General features: G+C 38.2%; 1 protein-coding gene across 1 annotated transcript in view; it reads right to left on the reverse strand.

Moving 5' to 3' along the window:
• Nucleotides 1-24,017, reverse strand: part of LOC139694840 (serine protease inhibitor dipetalogastin) — a 223,421-nt gene that overhangs the window by 15,204 nt on the left and 184,200 nt on the right. Inside the window, exons 2-3 of the mRNA XM_071593360.1 lie at nucleotides 8,763-8,876; nucleotides 277-427 (exon numbers count right to left, since the gene is read on the reverse strand). Coding sequence (XP_071449461.1) covers nucleotides 277-427; nucleotides 8,763-8,876 — 265 coding nt within the window. The remainder of the gene's footprint in view (nucleotides 1-276; nucleotides 428-8,762; nucleotides 8,877-24,017) is intronic.

A 24,017-nucleotide genomic window follows, 5' to 3' on the forward strand; every position in this document is an offset into this window, starting at 1 on the left:
ATCACACCACATATTCTATTACAGGAAGAGGAATCCTCTCTAATCCATTTCCGATGGATGTGGCGCTTGGCGAAGGTGATGGTGTAAATATTGAAAAGGAGGCCAAAAAAACATAGCCCAATTTCAGCTTGGGCCAAGAGCTTCCTCCCAGGTCACCAGTAACACAGTTGTCTACCTAAAGCGATCACAAAATCGAATCTAACACCCCAGGTGGGTCTACCGATGTGCACGTAATTCTAACAGATGCCTGAAGAGATTTGTGGTGGGGGAACTCACCTGCAGACTTCCACCTGAAGCATACAACGGTTGAGGTAAGTCCTTCCATCCGTCCCGCAGACCGGCTCATTTTCCTTCCCGCAGCGGTGGCGGCACTGGGAATCCCCCAAAGAGCGGGAACACTTGGCTGCGTCCGTGGTGACTTTAACGCCTTGTGACAAAGAAATGTGAAATGAGCTGTTTTAGTATTAATTTCCTTCATTCTTATATTATTTAAGTCATGTATATATATATATACATATTTGTGTGTGTATATATATATATATATATACATATTTGTGTGTATATATATATATACATATTTGTGTGTGTGTATATATATATATATATATATATATATATATATATATATATATATATATACACATATTTGTGTGTGTATGTGCGCGCACATATTTATTTATTATATTGCCTAATTACTAGGAACAGAATAAATATATATACTCATTCAGTTCCTAGTAATTAGGCAAAATTTAACTGACGACACGAAAATCTTTGGAAAATCCAATTTACCATGTTCTTTCATGCGATCACATATTCGAAAAGTCGCATTCTCATGCAGAGAGACTAAAGGGAAGGAACCTAAGCAAATGAGCTACAAGCAAGTTAATCCGTTTGCAATGTTTGCAAAAGGAAAACTGGAAGACTAAGGCGAAATAAACAGGTGGAAAAGTTAACAGTTATCATCACAACATGTGTATGTATCTTGAGGTTTAGTTGGAATGATATGAACATAACATTAATTATGTTGATATATGAAACTAATATAAATAAATTTTTACCTCTGGTAAACTACCTAACGGGATATATGTACATACATGCGATATTATGTATCAGTAAAGTATTAATAAAATAGGTTTCACAAAATGAAATAATAGTTGTATTAATTCAAATACGTTCGTGATTAGAAATAACTCACCTCAACAACATAAAAATGACTAATTCCAAAATTGTTGCATAAAAGTGACTCTTTAGAATAATACAAACACAGTCGCTGAAAACCTACGAGATATCATACTTAATTAAGTTCAAGTATTTTTACTTAAGAGTTAATAATTTATTCTTATGCTAAATTAAAAATAATAACAATTAACAAATTAAATCATGCGGTTAATTACAGAAATAATGTAATCAAATCTATTTAGCACGCTCCGCTCATTTCATAATATTATGTCTCGCTGTTGAAGTCACATACTCTCCGACTTCTGCTACAAAACTGCTGAAAAATGTCCGCTGTGAATTTTCGAACTACGCTATTGAAAAGCCACTTGAGAGAGCCAGTCACATTTACTTTGATATTTTTATTGGCAACTTCAAAATATTAACAAGATGATTCACAATCCTCCTTTTGGATGCAAGAAGGGAAAATATGTGTTCGCACAGAATTTGCATACAATAATGGTTGCCTCGAGGACGTTAAGGTACAATGTGAATGATGATCACGTAATCTCTTACCGTGAGGGAATCCATCAATACCTGACGGACATAATAAAATGGAAAATATTTGTTTCGCTTAGCCAAGTAACTTTTGAATATTATAATTGAGCAAGTCGCATTTTTATCCATTATGGTATTATGAAACTAAATTATAATACTGATATAATCATTATTCAATATTTTGAATATAATATTTTTCTATAATCTAATCACAATTATGATGATTAATATTATGATTTCAATTATGATTAAATCACAGCTACAACTGATGTTATTAAATCGTTGCCAAGCATATGGATTCCAAATCGATTATTGGCAAATCATTTCATTATCTTTCAACCATAGATTCACCTATTGGCAGTAGAGAAAATTTTGGAATGTTTGGAAATATACACTTTCAACTAGCGGAAGATTTAAATCGTTCATCTGCCAGCAAAAATAATTATCATGGAATGAGAGTTAATCGTGCAAAAAACAAGAAGATAATAGCAACGGCAGGAGGATAGGGGAAAGTAAGCGAAGTCATGGGAACAAATTGACGAGGGAAAATAAGGAAGTACCACAGAATATGTAAAGTTGTTGCTACGGTGGTGAGGAAAAAAAATGGCTAAAATTATCTAACACCACTAAAAACTTCTACAAGTCAGATCACAAGGCTAAAAATAGATGGAGAAATCTGCAATAAATTGAGTACGAAAAATTAAGCTACCTGTATTCATAAGTAACCTCGAAACGGAAGTTGGTACATCTAGTAGACAAAATAAAACAGGATTCTTTAAAAAAATACCACAAATTTGGTCTGATTACGCAGAATTGACGAGGGGAGACGTCTGCCGCGATGTTTGTCACGAACTACGAAAAAAAGAGAATCTCGTCAAGCGTGTCATCACTAGCGGCGAAAATTGAAGTTTTTTTAGCGTGAGCCGCAGATCGGAGCCGTCCAGTCATCAATGGAAATTTTCCGGTTCACCAAGGTCCGGAAACGAGCACACGTAACTTTCGGACGTGAATGCGATAGGTGATTTAACTTTTCTTTGTCCCGACAAGAAGTTCGTCCAGAATTAGGTCCTTGACGGTTAGGTTGTTAACCAAACCCAAGGTCACCCTGGGATTACGTTCTTTTCTAATAGGTATTTGGACTGCAGGTGTTAAAGAGTCATTGACCACATCACAAGTACAAATAGTGGTCCCATATAGTTACTTATACTTATGCACGTATAGTTACTTATATCAAAGAGTATTTACTTTATGAGTACTTTATTCTATGCGGAAATTAGATAGGATGGCCTGATTTAGGACGAAAAATGGAAATATTGTAAGTAACTTCCTTACGGAAGCTGGCATATTATTTCGACAACATAAAATAGTATTCTAGGAAATATTCCACAAATTTGGCCTGATCGCGCGGAATTGGCGACAGGTGGGACAGAATATTTAGGCCTGATCTGGGTTAAATCTCGAGGAAGATTCAGGTAAGGTTTCACCAACTATAATCAATACTTGGTCCCCAATCATTATGATTTCAAAATTTTGAGATCCTGCCTAAAGCTGAGATCATTATTTTTACCTGAGGTCATTTCCTGATTTGAAAAAAACAACGAACCTTATAGGCGACCTATGATCTGATGGCAAAAACCATTCATGGAGCCTAGAATCTATAATTATAGAGGAATTCTATTCACGATTATGTATAAAAATTAATTAATTAACAGTAAGGAATAATGGTCGATCAAGTGATTTCCATCAGCGAAGGGTTTCCGAAACCCATTATTTTTGTATCTATTTCTCACACATTCGATCGCATCAAAAATCATATTTAAAAGTTATCCAATACTTGTGTACTCGAAAAAAAATGCTGATGGAAACAGAAGCAAAAATAACGATCGTTCGAACAGCTCAAAGAAATGACTATTCAATGGTCTTCAACCCGAAGGTTAGTTTTAATAAGTGGAAATTGACTTGCACTATCATTTTACGAGGCATCAGGTCACCCTTTCTCAGTTGAGTTACCAGTTCCTTTCTGCGTGCAACGTATGTCTTCTCAGGTTTACAGAAAATGACTGAGGTTTGATTGCGCCGAGGGCGCCCAGAAGAATTATCCAGATTAGAAACTCTGCCCCCCCCCAAACAGCAGCTAATTGATGTATCTAGTATGCCATGACGTTGCTGTGTGAACGACTATAAGTCTGCGAATTTCGTTCTATACAAAATTTCACATGATGTGCATGAAGTAAAAACCGTACTCTCTAATTTAGACAGGGAGAACAAATTAATAAATTCCCTGGATTTATATACACTTTTTTTAACTTCATCATGCTAAATCATGTATACTGAGGGAGGAGCTTCTTAACTTCTCCGTGGAGAAATTAGTTACACACAGTAATGAGACTATCATGCGAGATATAACTAATTGTCAGTTTCAGGTAGAAGACGGAATTAAGCTGATGAGTCTTTTTTTTAGAAATTGATATTTTTCTTTGAAATAATAACTTACAAATAGACCAAAACTAATAGAGAAAAAGCTGTTCAAAGAGGTGTTTTATGAAATATATGTATATGCATGCATAAAAAACGTGAGATATTAGGGCGATGACAAAGTAAATTTCAAATGTAGTTAAAAACATTTTATAAGGTTACAGAAAGATAATATTTATCATGCTCTCACGTTTCACGTCATTTCTTTAAGTCCTGCAAAAAAAATTAACTTTAGAACACAATATGGGTTTATCATTTACCACAGCCTTGAAAGTCGCGGCAATTATGTTATTTCGCCATTGGAAAATATGCTTCTTTCATTCTTATTCTCAAAAATAATTTTCCAACGGAAGTTTGATCTAAACCAATAAAAGTCATTATCCTTAAATTATCTCTTTCGTGTGATAGGGAATTTTAATGTTGTTATCATAAGGATGTGAAGGTTTTCTACCAGTAATTAAAAAATTAAAAAATATAAATGCTTATGATATTCTGCCAATATTACGTTAGCATAGCAAAAAAGCGAATGTTATTGATTAGGAATTCAATGTATTATCATATATATATATATATATATATATATATGATAATACATTGTATACAATATATACATAATATATACATTCAAACACGAAATCCCGCCAAACGGCGAATAAATACTTATATATATATATATATATATATATATATATATATATATATATATATATATATATATATATACACATTCAAACACGAAATCCCGCCAAACGGCGAATAAATACTCATATATACAGAAACATATATAAGGAAAAGGGATAGGAACACGTATAAAGGACGAACACAATAGAGGTGGGGAAGGCGGAATCGAACGGATCACAAGAGTAAAAATATTTCCTCAACCGGGACTCGAACACCGGATCTTTCCACTTGCCGGGCGGAGGCTCATCTCTTTCTTCTGGCTATGCGTGCCACGAAACGCACTGTTCTTTTCCTGTATGATGTTGTATGAATTCTAACCCAAGTCCTTTCCTCTTGTGTATTGTCTATTTCTCCTTTGGTGGGTGAAACAGCCCCCTGACGCCATCTCTTGGCTAAAGAATCGGGGCGCTTGGCGACATATAAGACCCACGGATCTCAGGGTAAATTACATATCCTCGATAGCTCAAGTGGTTAAGAGCATCCGCCCGGCAAGTGGAAAGATCCGGTGTTCGAGTCCCGGTTGAGGAAATATTTTTACTCTTGTGATCCGTTCGATTCCGCCTTCCCCACCTCTATTGTGTTCGTCCTTTATACGTGTTCCTATCCCTTTTCCTTATATATGTTTCTGTATATATATATATATATATATATATATATATATATATATAATAAACCATAAACACAGTAATCAACCCGATCAACCCGTCGGTTTGGTAGGTGATTGTAGAGTTCACCCAGTACTAAGCCCGCGTCCGGGTGGAGCTGCAGGTGCCCAGACCGGAGGGGCGAATCGAACCCGGGCCCCTCCGGTCAGCAGTCCAACGCTCTACCCCCTGGACTACCGCGGCCCACACACAGACACACACATATACACACAAGCCTAAGTATATATATATACACACATATATATGTATGTGTGTGTGTATTGGCTGCTCTCGTTTACGGGGCGAATTTTGATTGCCATCCGGATTCAGGCCTACCGTTGGTCGGGAGCGAGTGGTGGAGTACAGCGCACACTACGGGAACGTCAGTATGAGTGTATTCCAGCTTTCATTGAATTCGACTTCAACTGAGTGAGTCATGCAGAAAAATGATGCCAAAAGAAGGACCATTATATATCCATTATGGCAGATTTTTGGGGGGAAGAAGATATTAAAGGCTGGACTGAAAGCTCACAACTCTCATCTGGATTAATGTCTTCTTATCTTTCATCTTCAATAAACCTATCAATGGAGCAAATATTCTGTGAAGACTTAAAGATCTCTACTCTTTCAGTGAAACCATGTGGTGAACTAGCGCTCTATGCTGATTTGAACGACTGGAGTCAGACTGTCACGAAAGTATTGTCATGAATTATTAAATTGCATTATATAATTATATTTTATTTATAAATATCACACATAAAATGCTACTAGGGTGCTGCAATCTACTTTCTCAACTGATATGATGTGAGAAATGTTTTGTTGTCATTACTGGGTAAATGAAAACAGAAAATCTAGAATGGTTCGAGCGTTTCATGTATTCGTTTAAGCGTTCTGTCAAAGATATATGACAAAAGCACACGAATAAAGAAGTATCGTAGCATAACAGGGAACGACAACAGTAGCATTCACTGAAAGAATTATTAAAATCTTAAAAAATGAATTCATTGCAAATGAAATTCATGATCGCACAAGTGAATAATTACTACTACCTGCTAGCATAAAAACCACAACTTTGCTTAATTGATGCCAACCTAAATAATGCACATGAATGATTTCACCCTCGAATTTCAAAAATCTTCGAAGCCATAATGCGACCAGTACTTAATTAAAGATTCCCTTCGACATCCTGTTAAGAAATATTTCTATACAAAAAAGTGTAGTTAAAAATTAAGTGTTTCAATCAACTTTCGAGTCATGATCCCAGTAACGTATTTTTCAAACACGATGAAATATTGTACTTCCGAGTTCGATATATACCATTACATTCGTCAAGAAAGGCATGCTAGATAAAATAATGGAAGAGTGGGAGAAAGTGGCTGAGATGAAGAGGTCAGTAATTTTACATCTACATTCAGTGCACTGGTTAGTGCACCCCATTCTTTCCATCCAAGTACCAATTTAAAACCAGAAATTCCTCCGAAAAAATTCAGTCACAGCCTTGGTGTGGTAAATAATTTTATCAGATGTTACACCAATCCAAATACCAAGTTAAAAACATTCTTTGCAATGAAAATGTTTTATGTAAACGGCGAATACCTAATTTATGAACATGTGCACAAGAAGTAGGGAACAACCGCAGTGCTATCCCATATGCAAATTTTCTTATTTAGAATAATTTAAACGGCAACTTTGATTTATAAAAATATTGAGTTCCAACTCTTAGTTACTCGGCGTGCTAATGCCCATTTCTAAGAATTATTGTACGGCGAGGATAAATTTTCAAGCCCATGACCTACACTATAGTTAAGGACATTATCTGGTGAAAAATCCTGTTATAATGGGCTCAAAATTTGTCTAATTCAGAATAAAATCAATTTCTGACTCAGATTAATTTTTTCTCCAATCTTTTGAAAATAATGACTCCTTAAGTGACCGCCAAAAAAGGTGGGCTCCTTAATTGACCGCCTCAAACAAGTTTTTAAAAAAATGAGCAAACAGTAAATGAGGTAACTTGGCTATAGGAGATTTTTCCATCTTCGAAACTCTGGGGAAGAGGAGAGGTGAGACTCTCAGAAACTCAACCCGGGGGCAACATTCGCGATGCTCTGTAATTATAAGGGGCGGATCAAATCTTAATTTGCCGAGTGAGTTCCTATGGATGGTCGGCGGCGGACGCACAAAGAAAAGCCGACCCAAACGTAGGCGCAAGTTGCGTCCTTCATTTGAATGGACTGATGCATCACGTTCTTCCTTTGTTGCATGAAGACTTGGGTCAGGGGGAGTGAGAGATAGAGTCAGAATAAAATCCCTCATCAAAGCAAGAAGGGTCAAGACACGGTTGGAGACTATGAGATCCACCCCGCGATTTATTTACATACATGTATATATACACACCCATAAGCACATTTTATTTAAATTTTATTTTTATGTATGAATATATATATACACACACACACGAGTATTTACACACAATGCCAATGAGTGCCTCTCTCTCTCACTCACTCTCTCTCTCTCTCTCTATATATATATATATATATATATAAGACATCAACAAACAATATAGAAATACAAAAAAAGATCACTCACACGTTATTTCTTGATCATTTCGGATCGGAAGATAGAGAAGTAATCTACTTCTCTATCTTCCGATGAAGACGGAGCAGAATTCCGTCGAAATGATCAAGAAATAACGTGTGAGTGATCTTTTTTTGTGTATCTATATTGTTTGTTGCTGTCTTATTTACAATTCGGCACTTCCGTGTTACGTCGACGAAATCATCTATATATATATATATATATATATATATATATACAAGCACACAGGTGTAGATTTTTAAAACATAGAAACACAAATAAGGGACACAAAAAATAAAATAACACTCTCAATAGCTTTTTAAATATTTTGTCGATTTACAAACACCTTACATTGAATATATAACTTATATCTTAGCTAGAATCATTGGTACCAAGGAGGAACATGAGACTAGGTGGGGAGATTGGAACATGCGGTTAAAACATCCGGGAAAAGAATGGGGTGAAGATTCAAGGTTCACAGGAAGAGAGAGAGAGAGAGGGTGGTAAGTAAAAGGCAGGGGTGGCAGGCGGAAAAAAACGCGCATCGAGTATACCGGTGTGTTTGCCCTTTCCTGAGGTATCCATCCTTCACAGGAGAGAGGAAGACGGACAGAAAGGAGAAGGGGGTGGCAGAGAGAGGCAATCCTTTTTAAGACGACTTCTCTCCTCGCTCACCTTTTCCGCATGTCTTCTTTTTCAGCTCGCATTGGGATGCGTAAATGTAGCCGTCCGTGCCGCATACCGGTTCTTCCTCGGCTCCTTGGGGGCAAGATCTGGGGCAGGCTCCGTCTACGGAGAAGGAGAGAGAGAGAGAAAAAGGCATTAGTAAAAGGAGCATTGTGAAATGTCTAACGTTAGGGACGAACAGTGCAAGGCCCTGGGGTGGAGGAAGAGAATGGAGTAGGTTTATAGGGCTCTAGGTTCGGACGGCTTTATTAGGCGGAATAATTTATTTCATTTCAAACTCTTTCTCTCTCCGAGATCGCGGTTCGAACGAGGTCACAACTAGGTGGCCACCAAGGAAAGGAAAACATTCAAACAGCACCTTGAGGAAAAAAAGAAGACGGATTCAGAATGCGCATGAAGGATTAGCACAATTATTAACTGCCATGATTTTTTTTAACCTTCCAGAGCAATGTATCAAAAGATACGCGCCGATTGAAAAATAGAATACGAATACGTGAATGCTGGGTTGAAACCGAGTGGAGTGGAGAGGATGTTGGGAGTATTAAGCTATGGCAGAAGAATATCTTCGGAAGCAGTTCATTTTCAAAAGTACCCTCAGTAATTCAGAAACACCGAAAATTGTTCCGTGGGAAGAAAATTTTTTGGTAACAACCGGTTTTTTTTAACGTATTCAGTCTCTAATTCAAAATAATCTACTGTTAAATTGTGGAAATACGTCATGAAAGTCTAACAGTGTGGAGAAAAGATTATACACTTCTACTGAACTTAATGTGAAATTCTAATTGCCTGTGCTGCGGCCTTAATCTCTGTTAATTTTCAAATACATAAAATTCCCAAACAAATTTCTCTGAATACCAACATTCTTTGAATTTTTATATTCATGCTTTCTTAAGGATGCTACAAATTCAAAGACTATATACGTCAAACAATTAATGTTGATTATTTTACTAGCAGTCATCATTCAAGATGCTTAATTATTAACAGCTATACGATTATTTCGGATGATTGAAGCCATTTACTGATAGGGTCTACACTTTTAATCGAAAGTTTAGATACTTATGACGGAATAGAAATATTGACTTAATTTATTATCAATTACATAAAAATGTCATACACACAGCAATCAACCCGAAGGTCGGTTTGGTAGGTGATGGTAGAGTACACCCAGTACTAAGCCCTATACGGGGTGTGAAAATTCACTCATCAGGGTAGGGGGGCCAGTTCCTTTCCCTGTGCCGATTATGGTTTCCCAGGAAGACCTGGTACCCGAAAAGTCACAAAAGCTTGGGTGGAGCTGCAGGTCCCCAGGGTGCCTTGCCCGGGAATCGAACCCGGGGCCCTCCGGTCAGAAATCCAACGCTCTACCCCAAGAACTACTACGACCCACAAAAAAATGTCATAATCCAAAGTAAAATGCCAGTATGCAAGTAATGAAGACTTGATGGATGGTCCCTATGCTCCCAAAAATGCCAGAGAATCGTGATTAAAGTTCCCTATGGTGGAAAGTGCATTAATCTGCTTTCCTGCTCATCTGAGGTCAATATTACTTATTCAAATGTCTATTTTATTTGTCCATGGAAACCTAAATTAACCTAAATTACACAAAAGAACTAGTAATTTGTTTTTGACGGACGAGCAATAATATAGCAAGAAAGTTCGCAACTGTTAATTGACGCACTCACTTCAACATGATATGTCCATTATCACCACTTTAGAAAAGCATTACAACGTCACTTCCTGAATTGACGTCTGAATCACGGTGGAGTCAGACACCACACTGAAAAAAAAACCCTGAAAAGATTCAAGCAGCTTCGGAGATGACGGATGATATGTGCTCCGGGCGCACACACGTTTCAATAATTTTTCGGCGAACATTTTTTCTCTCCCCCACCTCCCTCGTCCCGCCCTGCCCAACCTCGGAACAAACTGACAAAAAGAAAACGGGTTGATTGACCCAATTCTCAGACCGAACAGACTCGGGAAGTCGGACTGCACGGGACGGGCATCAACAATCGCAGCCGAACGAGGACATTATGCACGCTAATGAAGTTGATTGATCAGGGGCATTAGGGACGGATGGCCGACTGGGAGGAGAGGGGAAGGAAAGGCGGGCGTGCCAACCGGGTGACTCAGGGCATTTCCACAGTGAAATCGGCGACCGGGGAGGTGGGGATGCGAGGGTTCGCCTGCTGGAGAGTGATGATAATCTTCAGGGGACACGAAATTGGAGCGAGTGACGGGGGAGAGAGAGCTCTCGGAGTGGGGGAGAGGACGGATGGGATCGAGCGCGATCTCTTGTGGTGCCCGTTGGTGGCCCAGCGTTCTACATGGACACCAAATTTGAAAGTCACACCTTCCGGCGAGTAATTAAAAGTAGGAGGGCGATGTTTGAGTGGGGAGCGAGGACTCCCTGCCCATGGATTACTGGAGCCGTCAGCTCGAGCGACGCAAAAGGTTACATGTATATCCACACGGGATCATGTTGGAAGCACCCCGGGGAAATCTCTTCTCCTTCTCTCGCCTCATCAACAACCCGTTTACCCCCATTTTTTCACGGTGAATAGTGCGTGGGTGATACAAACGACCTCAGTATCACAATTCATTGAATGTGCTTCTAAATTGGATTTGTCAAAGTGATCCCAGCAAAGCACAGGTTAAGAGTCTCAGAGAACCATACAAAAATTTAAGACAAAAGGATAAAAAACAACATTGTAGCCACAGTTTATCATCACGAGGTATCAATCCTATGAATAGTCTGTTGCAATTCTACAAGATGCTTCATTACTTGCTGTTTTTTTTAGTCTTTCTTGGTCCCCTATTCTGGTGTCTTTCAACATGTTACTCATATTCATCCAATAAATTATCGTGCCTCAGGATATGTCCAGTTCTCTCATTCGTTCAAGTTTCCTTCAGAGGATTCTCTTTACACACTTAAAACATAAGCACTTCCTTAATTGATACTCCACTTCATTTCCTTCATCCTTCGGAGTCATCAAATTCCCATCGTATCTGATCTTCTTTACTCTCCTCCTGTCGTCTATGTCTCACAGATTTATAAAATTAGACACCAATTATATGCCATTTTAGTCTCTTCCTTATGCCTGTGCAAGTATTACTTATCGTTAGTAGTTGTTTATTTTGGATTAAAGGCCTTCTTCACCATCCCTAAGCTGCTTGCTTTACTCCTCTTGCTTCTTACGTCGCTAGTGATATTCTTGTCTCGACAGATACACTATCACCATTTCTAAAGAATGTATTTGCCTATTCTTATTGAAAAATTGCCTCTTAATTTGATTTCAGACCATTTTATTAGTTTTATTAATGTCCAACATTATGGTTATGCAATTTCAAGAAACATTTACCTAAGGAGAAATTCAATCAGAGTTTGTTTATTTTCGTATTTATTAAAAATACACTTATGTGCTACTCATGAAAAAAATCAAATTCCGTTCTTCGCCATCTCAACCCGGATGAGTAATTGATTCCAAAGATTTAATTAGTTTGTCACCGGCATTAGTTAATATCCATCGGAAGGCAGCTTGCTTTCATTTTTGCACTTTATTCCACTCACGGAATCTATACTTATTGTTTAATAAACTTCAGGATTCCATGCAAAGCTGAAGAGCAATCAAAACAGTTGTATTGAATCCGAAGACCTACACATTTATTCGGTCATTATTGCACGGAAATCCGAAAACAATAGAAGTGCTTGAATGAAATTCCTCGGTTTACATCTAGCATTTTTTTCCTGAAACGTTCATTCAACGTTTATATGCCAATACACCAGTCGTTTATTTCTAAACCCTCGGTTTTCAATAGAGGTCTACTATTTCAAAATCCAATTTATCGTTATTCCTATGTATAATAAAATGATTTTTATTGAGAACAAGTTAACTATCTTCTTCAAAAGACTCTTCACACAGGTAGATAGATGCCTTGACATGTAACGTGTTTTGGTAGAAACGCAGATAAGGGAGCCCTGAGAAAGATTTATAGGAAGTCATTAACTGGCATTCTTTAGAAATGAGAACTTCGCATACTTGACTTAAACTAAAGTATACCAGCTGATAAGTTTTTGAACTTGGACACTTACATATTGCGATATTAAGGATGATTTACTTCACGATGCTTCCCATTTGTGACGAGGTTCTCAGCGTAAACCCCTCGCCATGGGAAACCGTGGGAAAGTATTCTCAAGGAGAGGTGGCTTTCGATGCAACCTTGTTAACGAGGGCGACAGATGAGCAACGGAAGGCGTTGCTTTGACTAAACGGGCGTTACTAGGACGCTGCTCGGGAAAATGCGGCTCGCGGGCGAAAACATTTGAAAGGGGTCGCTCGAGGAAAAGATTGGAGTCCGAGATTCACTGTCCCCCCTCCCAGCAACTGAAACTTTCAGGGTTCTCTAACACGTGCGATCGTCACCTAGGGAGCACAACATTTTCACACCCTGCTAGGACAGGTCCGTCTTTCAGGGAACATGAAATGAAAACCGAGTAAAGTTGACTGAAAGAGTTTCATGGATGTCGGCGTATCGCAGACCGGTAGAATTAAAAGAAGATGTAATAGAAATTGCTCCATGATAAGTTTGAGGACTCATTAAGGTGTTCAAGTTAATCATATTCACGCATCTAAAACTTAATTTTTTCATTCATTAGATCTACGACTCTCACAAAATAATAACGAACTCATTACCACAAATAATTATGAATTATTTCGCTTGTAACTTCCTCAACATCAAGGTGAATGGCATCACCAAGATGAATGACATCAACAAAAGATTCCCGCAGCACTAAATACGGATGAACAACCGATAACAGCATTTCTTCAATGCGAGATTCTTGTTTCGTCTGCCAACATGTTTTCCCTGTTCATTATTTATCAGATAAAATCTACACAGGTTTTATGAGGTAGGGCAGATTATTCAGAGGATATCTACTATCGGAAGGCCATAAAGAAGCTCGTGGAGATGACATGATGCCTTGGGCTGGACAAGAATATGAAGTATTTGCTATAAATTTGATCTTCAAGTTCTATGAATAATGTCATCGAGTTACCACAGACTAATAGTCGCCGCTACAAGGCCATAAATATCGTTCGACTCTTAAGGATAAAATTCAGTGTCATAACCTTTTTCCGAAAATAACTCGTGTATCCGCAGGCAAATCATAAATAAAAGTTTTTCCAAGAGAAATTAGTGTGATCAGATCAAATTTCAGTCGGGATGACCACAAATAACACATTAATATAGTGATAAAATCACTTTTACGACTTATCTACACTCAATTACTTAAACGGTTTTTAATTAAAGAATATCCAGGACATTATTACCTGATTATTAAATCAGGCTCATTACTTTAAACGCGAGTAATGTAAAACGTTAAGGGAATTCTGCATTTTGTAAATACAAGTCCCCATTATAATAATATTGTGCTTCAACTCGTTAGCTTCATTGTAATAAAAGTAGATGTTCCGGAGAATTACATGAAATATTGTTGTGGAGAACAACTTAATTTCCCATGCACGATTCGAAATTAGTAGAGGGAAGAGATAAGGCATCATCCGGTGTTATATTTTTTCGCGGGGCTAGTAAAATAGTTGTTATGTGGTTTTATTGTATCTGCGGATGAATAATGAGAGGGTGAATAAAAATCGTCCGAATGACAAGTCATAATTCACGGCTAGCGCTCCTGAATTTAGTACCGTAGTGAATTAGTACGTGAAGACAAAAAGCTTGATGAGAGGTTCAGCTCATTTAGTCCCACGGTATGGGAACCATACCATATTTGTCCCATGAAAAAACAATTATACATCTCACGAAAGGAAACGGAGAGCGAGGGAGAAAATTACAAAAGTCCGAGGGAGGAATTAAGAGGAAGCCAAAAGGTAGGAGATTTTTTTTTGGCATTCGAAGAACGAGCCGCGTGAGAGAGAACGGTGGATGGAGCGATAAAGGGAAGAGGGTAGGTTGAACGTGAGAGACAGACCGTGCGCGGAATGATGAAGTATTACGAAAGTAAATTATTTGAAGAACGCGCAATGATTACGCTCATAAGTGCTGTTTGAGCCGAAATTCACAATAATTAAAGGTGACCTTGTGATTCTAGAGCTCCCACACTCTGATTGACATTTCTCCGGAGGTGTAAAATGAAGAATTTTTACTGCATGAAATGATGGAAGGTGACCAGAACAAACGTGATTCAATCACGGAGCCACGTTTAACTGGAGAGAAACAAACGTAGCGGACGACGTTATCGAACCATCGAGGACGAAAAGATAAAGATTGGATTGATCTGACAAAAGGTGTAATTTTTATTTTATTTTTAATGGGATGGTGAACATATCATGATCCTTCCAAACATGTTATAACTGCATTTTAAGACCGGTTTCAAGCAACGTATACTTTCCCATTGCGGAATGTTTGCGGATATTTTCGAATAATGTGGTCAAGATGTTGCCCTAAGTGTGGTGTGGGGTAAGGATAGGTGGAAAATTGAGACGAAGTGGAGTGTGCACAAAGAGAGGCTTACGAGTCTACTCTCTGAAAGAGGTTTGGACGAGATCAAGTATTAGGAAACAGAGTAAAGTGGAAGGCAAGAATGATAGTTAAATTTCATAGCCAACAGAATCCAATCACTACCGAGAATCCGAGTGAGCAAACATATTTTTTTTGTTTTAGTCGCTGTCGGTTGCACGCTCAAGCTGAGAAAAGCACTCTGGTTTGTCAAGTGTGTGATTTTTGATTGGGATTGGGAAGTGGGGGTTGGATGGGAAAGGATGGTAAGAAAATTGGCGTGCTAATTATCCTACTCTAGGGTTAGATTTAATAAAAATCCCAGAGGGTTAAGGAGCAATGAAAACCACATGTGAGGAATCGTTCAATATTATGCCTAAATCATGGCAAAAATGTTTACAATCACTTATCACTCCAAAAAGTTAACGATGGAAAGAGTTCTAAAGGGAAATTCATGTACCCGCATATGTTCTGGCTCTTTGGCACAATATGGAAGCGTTTTTTACGGGTCAGATAAATACAAGAGTCAAGCTGCAGTAAATGGAATGAAAAATGTGTTATCTAACATCAGTTGGAGTATAAGAAAAGCCGATGCGGAATACAAATGCATTTTCGCTAAACGAGGCATATGTTTTATTTGTTATTTTTTCCTGCTTAGCACCTAACAGGAGGTACCTTCAGAAGGAAATTAAATACTGAGATCATTTAATATGGGGGAAGAGGTAGGTTCGAAAAACTCTCACGAGCGGCTTTCCTTGAGAGAGGTGGTGTCTGATCAATCGGCCCACGAGAGGATTCTTCCCACGACGCTTATGCACCATACACATTAAAAAAGGAGACAGGAGATCCCTGAATTCGGAGTAAAAACATAGTTGGTGGGCAAGTGAATTGATTACTATATCTCAAAGAAGCAGCTCTCCTCAGGAGGGTATTACTGGATGGCAATAGATTTTTTTCATTCCATCTAGCCCCTCCCCCGACTGTGATAGTGAGCAATAAATTTTCGTTCCATCAGAAATGATTGCTAAAAAAATGACTGCACTAGTCACGTAACCATAAATTTGATCGGAGGGAGTTCTTGACAACCCTACAATTATGGGATGGCTTGTCTTGTCACGTGGAACCTATCATCATGGACAGTCCAGTAATACTCAGAAATTTTTCAATACGAAGAAAATTAATTACAAAAAGGGCGATGGGACTCTCATTTTCCCTTGATATCAAAGAGCATCATAATAGTAATGCGAGAATCCATCAGTTGCCAGAAAAGTTTAATATTTATCACAGATATTATATTTTCTCCTTTCGGAAAATGAAGTCCGAGACCCATTTTTTATAAAAAAAACTTCAGAACAAAGATTTAATGGAAAAGACGAAGCAAAATATCTTGTGAATATATTTACACATTTATAATTCACACCTTTGAGCCGGAAATGCGAATTAATAGCATCTGAAAGAACCTAGTTGTTAGGCTCAACTTGAGGCAAGCATAACTTAAATTATTGTAATAATGGACTCAAAATTAGTTACTCAAACTAAGGGTGTCAAGAACTTATATGGATGGAAAGGATTCAATATGTTTATCGTATTTGAATCCTGGATTGCCTCGGAATTAACGGACTTTGAAATTGCACATGATATCATTAACGTGCATAAGAAAATTTGAGTACTTTGCCTGAGGTATTTTGGCCCAATTGTGATAATTTTTTCTCCGCTTTAATTCTCGTGGAGTATAACACTCGCTTTGAATGAATTCATCTTAGATTAAAACGTCAATGTGTCAAAAACATTTGATGATCTGACGGAATCGTATGGGAATAGGACAACCGGTCATAACTTTAGAAGCAGCGAGGAGCGAGGGATGATGACCGTCGAGGTGATGAACGAGTTGAATACCCACAAGTATTTAAACACAAAAGATGCACCAGAATTGCAAAAAGGCATTGAAAGCCATTCAAGATTCTTTGGGCAGTTCTAAAGAGCATCGGAAGGAAGAGGATTAAGAAGGGCAAGAGCTTACGTAAAAAAGGCACAATACCTGATAAAAGAATTTCATAAAAGCTGCATTTATCTGGGTGCTTGTATTAATGCATTTGTAGCAAGTGCTACAATATTTAGTTTTAATGCTACAAAATTTATCTTGGTTTCAATTTAAATGGTGTTCGATCATTGGCTGGATCTCCACTATTTTGTTAAATTTAACAAAACAGTAAATTCAAGGCATTTAGTACTAGAATAGAATTCACTTTCTGAGAATAATAATTGAAATGGTGTACGATGTAAAATGCCGATATCACACATTGATTAGTCCTTTAACGTCATCGCTTGTTATTATATTTACTGGTTTAATTTTGTTAAATTATTGAACCTTTGCATTCCATTCATTTTTTGCTGTCTTTAAACATCTCTATTAAATTTAGTAAGCATAGTGTGCAACTGAATTCAGATCAGAGGATTGATTCTTTGTTGTGACACATTTAATAATCTCCTATGTAACTTTCGGCAACATATCTACATGACTTCATTATGAAATTACTCAATGCTTCAATAAAATTTTCGTTTAATTTTTTTTTATATATTTTGATGAAATAGATATATTGACTTAATGGATCAGTGCTACCTGTACATCTGATTCTTCATTCCCCATATAATAAATTTTTAAGATTATAGTAGTTTACCAGTAAACACATGTCCGCTGATTTTTCCAACTAGATTTACTGGCCCAACCAATTAATTATTGGAAACTACTGGCATTACTCGCTAATTAATGTTAGGTCCTATTAGATAATATCAACCTATTAAAAACATGGTATTCAATTAGAATTAGGTAATGCATCACTTGAATTGGGGGCGGGGGAAGTCCAGAGATAGCGTGTCTGCCTGTAGCTGAAGATCGATGGTTCAATTCCCGTGACCGGCGAAAACTTTTCAGCTTAGAAAAAATTGGTTAATGGTTTTCCGGTACGAGGCAACCACACATGAACAGAAAAGTACACAATTTATGGTATTTCGGAACGAGAGAAAGAAAAAAATGAAGTCCTACTAAAAAGTTACCCTGAACCAATCGTGAAAAGCAGAAGTTTCACCATTAGGCAGACCGAGTGCGTCTGCCCGGCATCAGCTGTCACAGCTGCGGGCGAGAGTGAAGTTCTCGCACGGTATCGGCCGCGGTACTGCGATGTGGAAGGCAACGGGAAACCACCGCATTATTCTCCCTAAAATATGCAGACCTACCTTACATTCTAATATAGTACAATCGCTAGATATGGATATGCTGCAGGAAACCAATCTTAGGAATGAAATATAATGATGATGATGTCACTTGAATTGCATGCTAATGCATTTTTCACACATTTTTTAACTTGGTAACAAGCAGAAAGGTTTTAAGATTAATTATCACCTTTAATGTGTGTGCATTGGATCCGGGATGAAAATGGCACAGAAACTTTGGAATGCTTAAAATTAATTTTAGAAATTAAGATTTTTTTGGTGACGTTCCTTTGAGCCACATGTTGAAGAACAGAACGGCCATCCGACAATAAATAATTAGAAAAATAAACAAAATAATGAACGGAAATACTCAACAAATCAAATTCAGTTCGGTGTGAAAGACTATTGATAATACAGCCCCGTCCGTCACACAGCGTCTCTCCCGTGATTCAGTTCTTTTACCCAACAGCCTAATCCAAAGCAGCAACGCTGTGCTATCCATCTGGTTTGGGGAATGATGCGAGACATTTTCTGGCTCACCCGCCGACGTTGAATTGCAAAAACTCCTCAGAAAGCCGTTGGTTTTTCTCTGCTCTCACTTTTTCGACAGCCATTTCCTCCGCTTTACCCCAATGCACCATGCTCCGAAAATTACTCAATTTTAGACATTATTGAGGTCAATAGCCACATACATATGGAACAGTAAAACTTGGACAAAGAGCAATAATAAAAAAGATACAAGAGTCAAGTCAGGTAAATTGCATTAATACAGAATAAAATTCTGCTCAAGCAAAAAGCAAAGAAAATGCCGAGCAAAAAACTAAGAAAAATCAAATAAGGTGAAAATTCCAACGCTTAATTCAATGGCCTTACTCGGGCATAGATTTCTTCATGACATACATAAGGGCTCGAGATGATGGAGCTCAGCTAGCTTCCTGGCAATCATGGACTCTGATAGACACACCTCTCCAAAACCATTTAAAATCTGGATTATCACGTTTGAGATATGATGAACATTGTTAAAAGGCTCTGTTTTGAGTGAAATCGTATTAAGGATAAGGAAAGAGTACGGAAATAACGAGTAAAATGTATGAGAGAAAATGGCAAATAAAAAAAGATTTCTAGCTCCACTGAAGTTATATGTACAATTAACAACTTTTTACACTAAAACCAAATCAACCGATGCAGCTTAACCTCGTCAGCCTGGTAAATTACTTGAATAAACATGATCATAATTATTTTTAAGCTGATGTACCGTGAACACTTAGAGCATAAAATTTCGTATTTTTTCCCGCCAAAAGACACCATAAACTAAGAACACTGTTGAATATGCTCTATCATGATGACACCTGGTTGAGAATAAGTTAGCATCCCGAAAGATCTCATTTGTGGCCCATTTTTCTTCTTTATTGTTTTTCCATTCTCTATTTACGCAGGAAATCTTAGTGACTTAGAGATTCTTAGAGACCCGTTTGACTGGACTATTTACCGTAAATTCAAAATTAAAAAAATCTTTATTAGATTCGATCTTTCGCTTTTCAAGGAGGTCATCTTTTTGGCCAAAATGTGGGCGTGAGTCACCAACAGAGAAAATTATAGAAATGGCAGAAATGCATTGAATTTTGTGTTGCCTTTTAATTCCCTTGACAACGTGGAAAATCTCCTTTATTTCTGACCAATTAGTCGCGAGACAAAATGAATGCATTTGGGTCGTAGATTATAAGGCAAGGAACCCAAAACAAAGAGTAATTTCAAATTGCCCTCTTCCTGCGAAGGCGAGTATTGTAGTTATCGATGAAAATTGACTAATAAATTAACACAGTTTAAACGAGGAGACAATTAAAAAATATAGCGTGTTCCCGCGATTGGCATTGAACAGCAAGTACCATACAAGTTTTCTTGATGATAGTGAAGATTTAAATCAAGATGGTAAACTATTAAAACTCCCCTGTAAGGGGAAAAATCGTTGAGGCTGATCAAAATTTATAAACTATCATTACTATTTCATATGCCATTAATGCCGTACGGCATCAAACACTTTTAAGAATGTAAATTGCTGTTGTGAATGACCTTCATATACGAGATCGCCCTGAATCTCTATTAACGTCCTGTAAGTGGCAGTCGAGCAGCAATAAGGCTAAGGAAGCCTACGACTATCATTATATTACAGCGATCATAAATGATTAATTTAATATCTAAAAATTAACTTATAAACTTCATACGTATTTTAGGCGTGACTTTCGTTTAGCCTGTGATCAATAATCTAATAGTGCAGAGAGTCATCATAGCATTAAAGCCGAGATTGAAATTCAAGCCATTCATGCTCTTAGATTAACTGAACTCCTCAATTTTAAGGAAATAGATTGATATCCGTAGACTATTTTTATATCAATCTAAAGACATTAGAAATAAAGTACATAATTTCATTAACGCTAATTAAAGTTACATAAAATGTCTTTAATTTATAAACCAAATAAAATAAAATTGGTCGTAATTCATGATTCCGACATAAAATACTCCGAATGTGGAGGAAGATTTTAGGCCACACCGGAGATAAAAAAAGAAATAAATAAGGTTCAAGGCCCTTTAAGTTTCCGTCATCAATTGAGAAAGCATTCTTCACTTCCAGCCGATTGATTCATTTTACGAGTGCTTGGATTCCTTTCCCCCAAATGTTCCAAACTAACGAATCGCACGTCGAGCCTAGACCTCTAGGCATATTGATTTTTCACGCTTTTCCAACGTTCTTAGGAGTTTGTACGACACGGCTTCGGCTAATTAGAGGGAAGTAGAAGCCGGCCGGCCGGCCGACCGGGCGCTGGAGACGGGTGAACGGCGACTTCAACGCGCGAGGAGACTTCAACGCGCGAAGAGAATTAAACGACAGAGTCAATGCACTGTGAAAGGCGGAGGGAAAACGAGGGGCAGTCGGGGAAAGGAGGGAGACCTCGAAGGTGGAGAACAGTGGGTGGGGAAATGATAAAAAAAACTTCACTGCGAGCTAAAGGAGGCGAGGAGAGGGAGAAAACCTGTGATAGGATGAGAGATTGTGGAGTGATACAGTGGCATGAGTATGAAAGAGGCCGGGAAGTGGAAACGGGGACGCAGAGGAAGAGAAGAGAGAGAAGAGTGCATGGATGAGAATCTGGGAATGGGGAAAGAGGGAATCCGTGCGTGTATTCGCGTGGTATGTGTGTGTGTGAGAGAGAGGAAGCCGGAAGGCAGGAATGCGAAGAAGATGGGAATTAAGGGCGGAGGAAAGGGTTGGCGGGAGGTCAAGGAGAATGAGCCCCGGCTTATTATTAATGGATCTTAAACGGAAGCATGTAAATGCACCGAGTGCGAAGATCAACAGCCGCTGTCGGGTCGAGGCGGATCCTCCCCGCGAGAGAAGTGGGTGGATGAAGGAGAGCCGTCGGCCGCGATCCCATGTTCAAAGAGCGATTTAAGGACCGACGGAGCATTAATATATAGTTTTGAGGACGGAGGAAATGAACTTTAACTCTTCCTCCGCCGAGAGCGTAAGCCTTTCGAGTCCACGATTCAAAGCGTGAGGCAATTAAAATTAACGCACGCATTTCACAGTCAGCCGTTTCAGACTATCTAAATGGATCGCGAGCAACCATTGATGAGCTCATTAAAATCAAAGTTTTGCATTATAATGCTGGGATTTTATTCACTTGAGGCATTATTATTTATCTTGAAATATTTATCTCTATGCGTTTATAAAAAAACTGGGTAGGCGCAAGTTTAACATCGAATACTGAATATTTTGATATGAATAAGATAGAAACGTTTTAATGCCACTGTCAACACTTCAAAATATACAATTAACATGTTTTTTTATGCCTACTTTGTCCTACTTTTTGGGACCCATTGTTATTCCTACCCTCTAAATTAGTCTTCAATGAATTTTACTAAACAGATACACAGAGGAGGCGAAATTATTACTATTTTTATAATGATATTATAATGAACTTGTAGGAACTAGTGTAAATCACTAAATAATTAAGTGACTACATAGTGTTAGTTATGGTGACCCTATGAAAAAAGTTCTTTTTCTGGAAGTTTAGATAGTCTCGCTTCAAACTAAAAATTCCTAACACGTGAATTTAAAAATAATAATAATTTTATTTACCTTTTCATTCTTAAACTTGACCACTAGGCAATAGTAAATCATTTATGTTTTTCATTCACGTTACATTCTGCCATTCGCAAATTTTCGAATAATTGTTTAAATGCTGTAATCATTTGATGTCAACGCAAGAGGATTATTAATGCCGTTTTTAAATTGGTCTAGCCGGTCGAAATTATAGCTCAAAAAGAGTAAAATTACTACACGAAAGTTGGAGACCTTGCTATTTACATTTTCCATCACCACACTATTATAATCTCTTCCCAGGTAACCATTCCTAAAAGTATGTTCTTCAGCTGAAAAAAATGACAGCATACAAAACTTTGGAAAATACAGCATTACTAGATAAATTCCTGTCTGAATAAAAGTTTCCATTTCTTTAATACTCTACCTCTCACTTGGATACCTTCATTAAATATTACCTACAGTAAGTGGGTACATTTTTTAAATCGCGAAGAATGAAAGAATGCCACATGAAAGAGAAATATCTTTTCCTTCCTTCGACCCAAAACCTTCGATCCATCAATACACGGCACACAAGCTTCCCTTCACGCTTAAACTTTCCCTCAAATATAAAACTGACGTCGGGCTCTATAATACCCTCGCGACAAAAAATATCCTGGCCTCCCTCCTTTCCAAACCTCTCTCCTTTTCCCATTCCCTGTCATCCCTTCCGATTGCTTAAGATCAAGGACTTTCACACAAGACCATAATAGATTATCGAACCTTCACGCTGTTTGCTCACTTCCTCCGAAGATTCTCACAAAATGCAAGGAGCGAGCGCCGACTTCCCACCCTTCCACGGCCCCCTTCTCCCATTCCGTTCCACCCCCCCCCCGGTCTCTTCTCCGTTCATGCCCACGTCGCGGAGGGCTTACCATCCCCGAGGGCGATCATCCCCCACCGGCATTGGCGCCGCGGCTCCCTCCGCTCTTCCTGTGCGAATCGCCCGGCGGAGTTGTGGTGAAGGATGGCGACCAAATCCGAGAAAACACGGTATTTTTATGAAATCCTCGATGAGTGACGGAAAGAAAAGGGAAGAAATAGGGGGGAAACGAATCAATAGTTTATTGCACTGGTGGTGGGGAGCACTAAAAGTAAAAAGATGACGGAGGCCAAGGCTGAAATGAAAGCAAATCAATGCCCCTACGCACGTTCCCTCGACGTGCTATCATCCTCATCGACGACCATGGAGTTGTTCCTCCGGCGGAGAAATTCTTTGAGCAGTGACTCGACTAGATTCGCCCCAAGAAGCGAGAAGGATTTTTTGCGACCATTGGGATAATTGAAATTATACTAATGCTAGTGTCACAAGAAAGGTTTTATTAGAATCTGACCATCTCATGCCTTTTTACCACCATGATTTGTAATTTTCAGGTTTTTTG

This window comes from Hetaerina americana, unplaced genomic scaffold (assembly GCF_022747635.1).
Source record: "Hetaerina americana unplaced genomic scaffold, ioHetAmer1.1.p SCAF_57, whole genome shotgun sequence".
Lineage (NCBI taxonomy): Eukaryota > Metazoa > Arthropoda > Insecta > Odonata > Calopterygidae > Hetaerina > Hetaerina americana.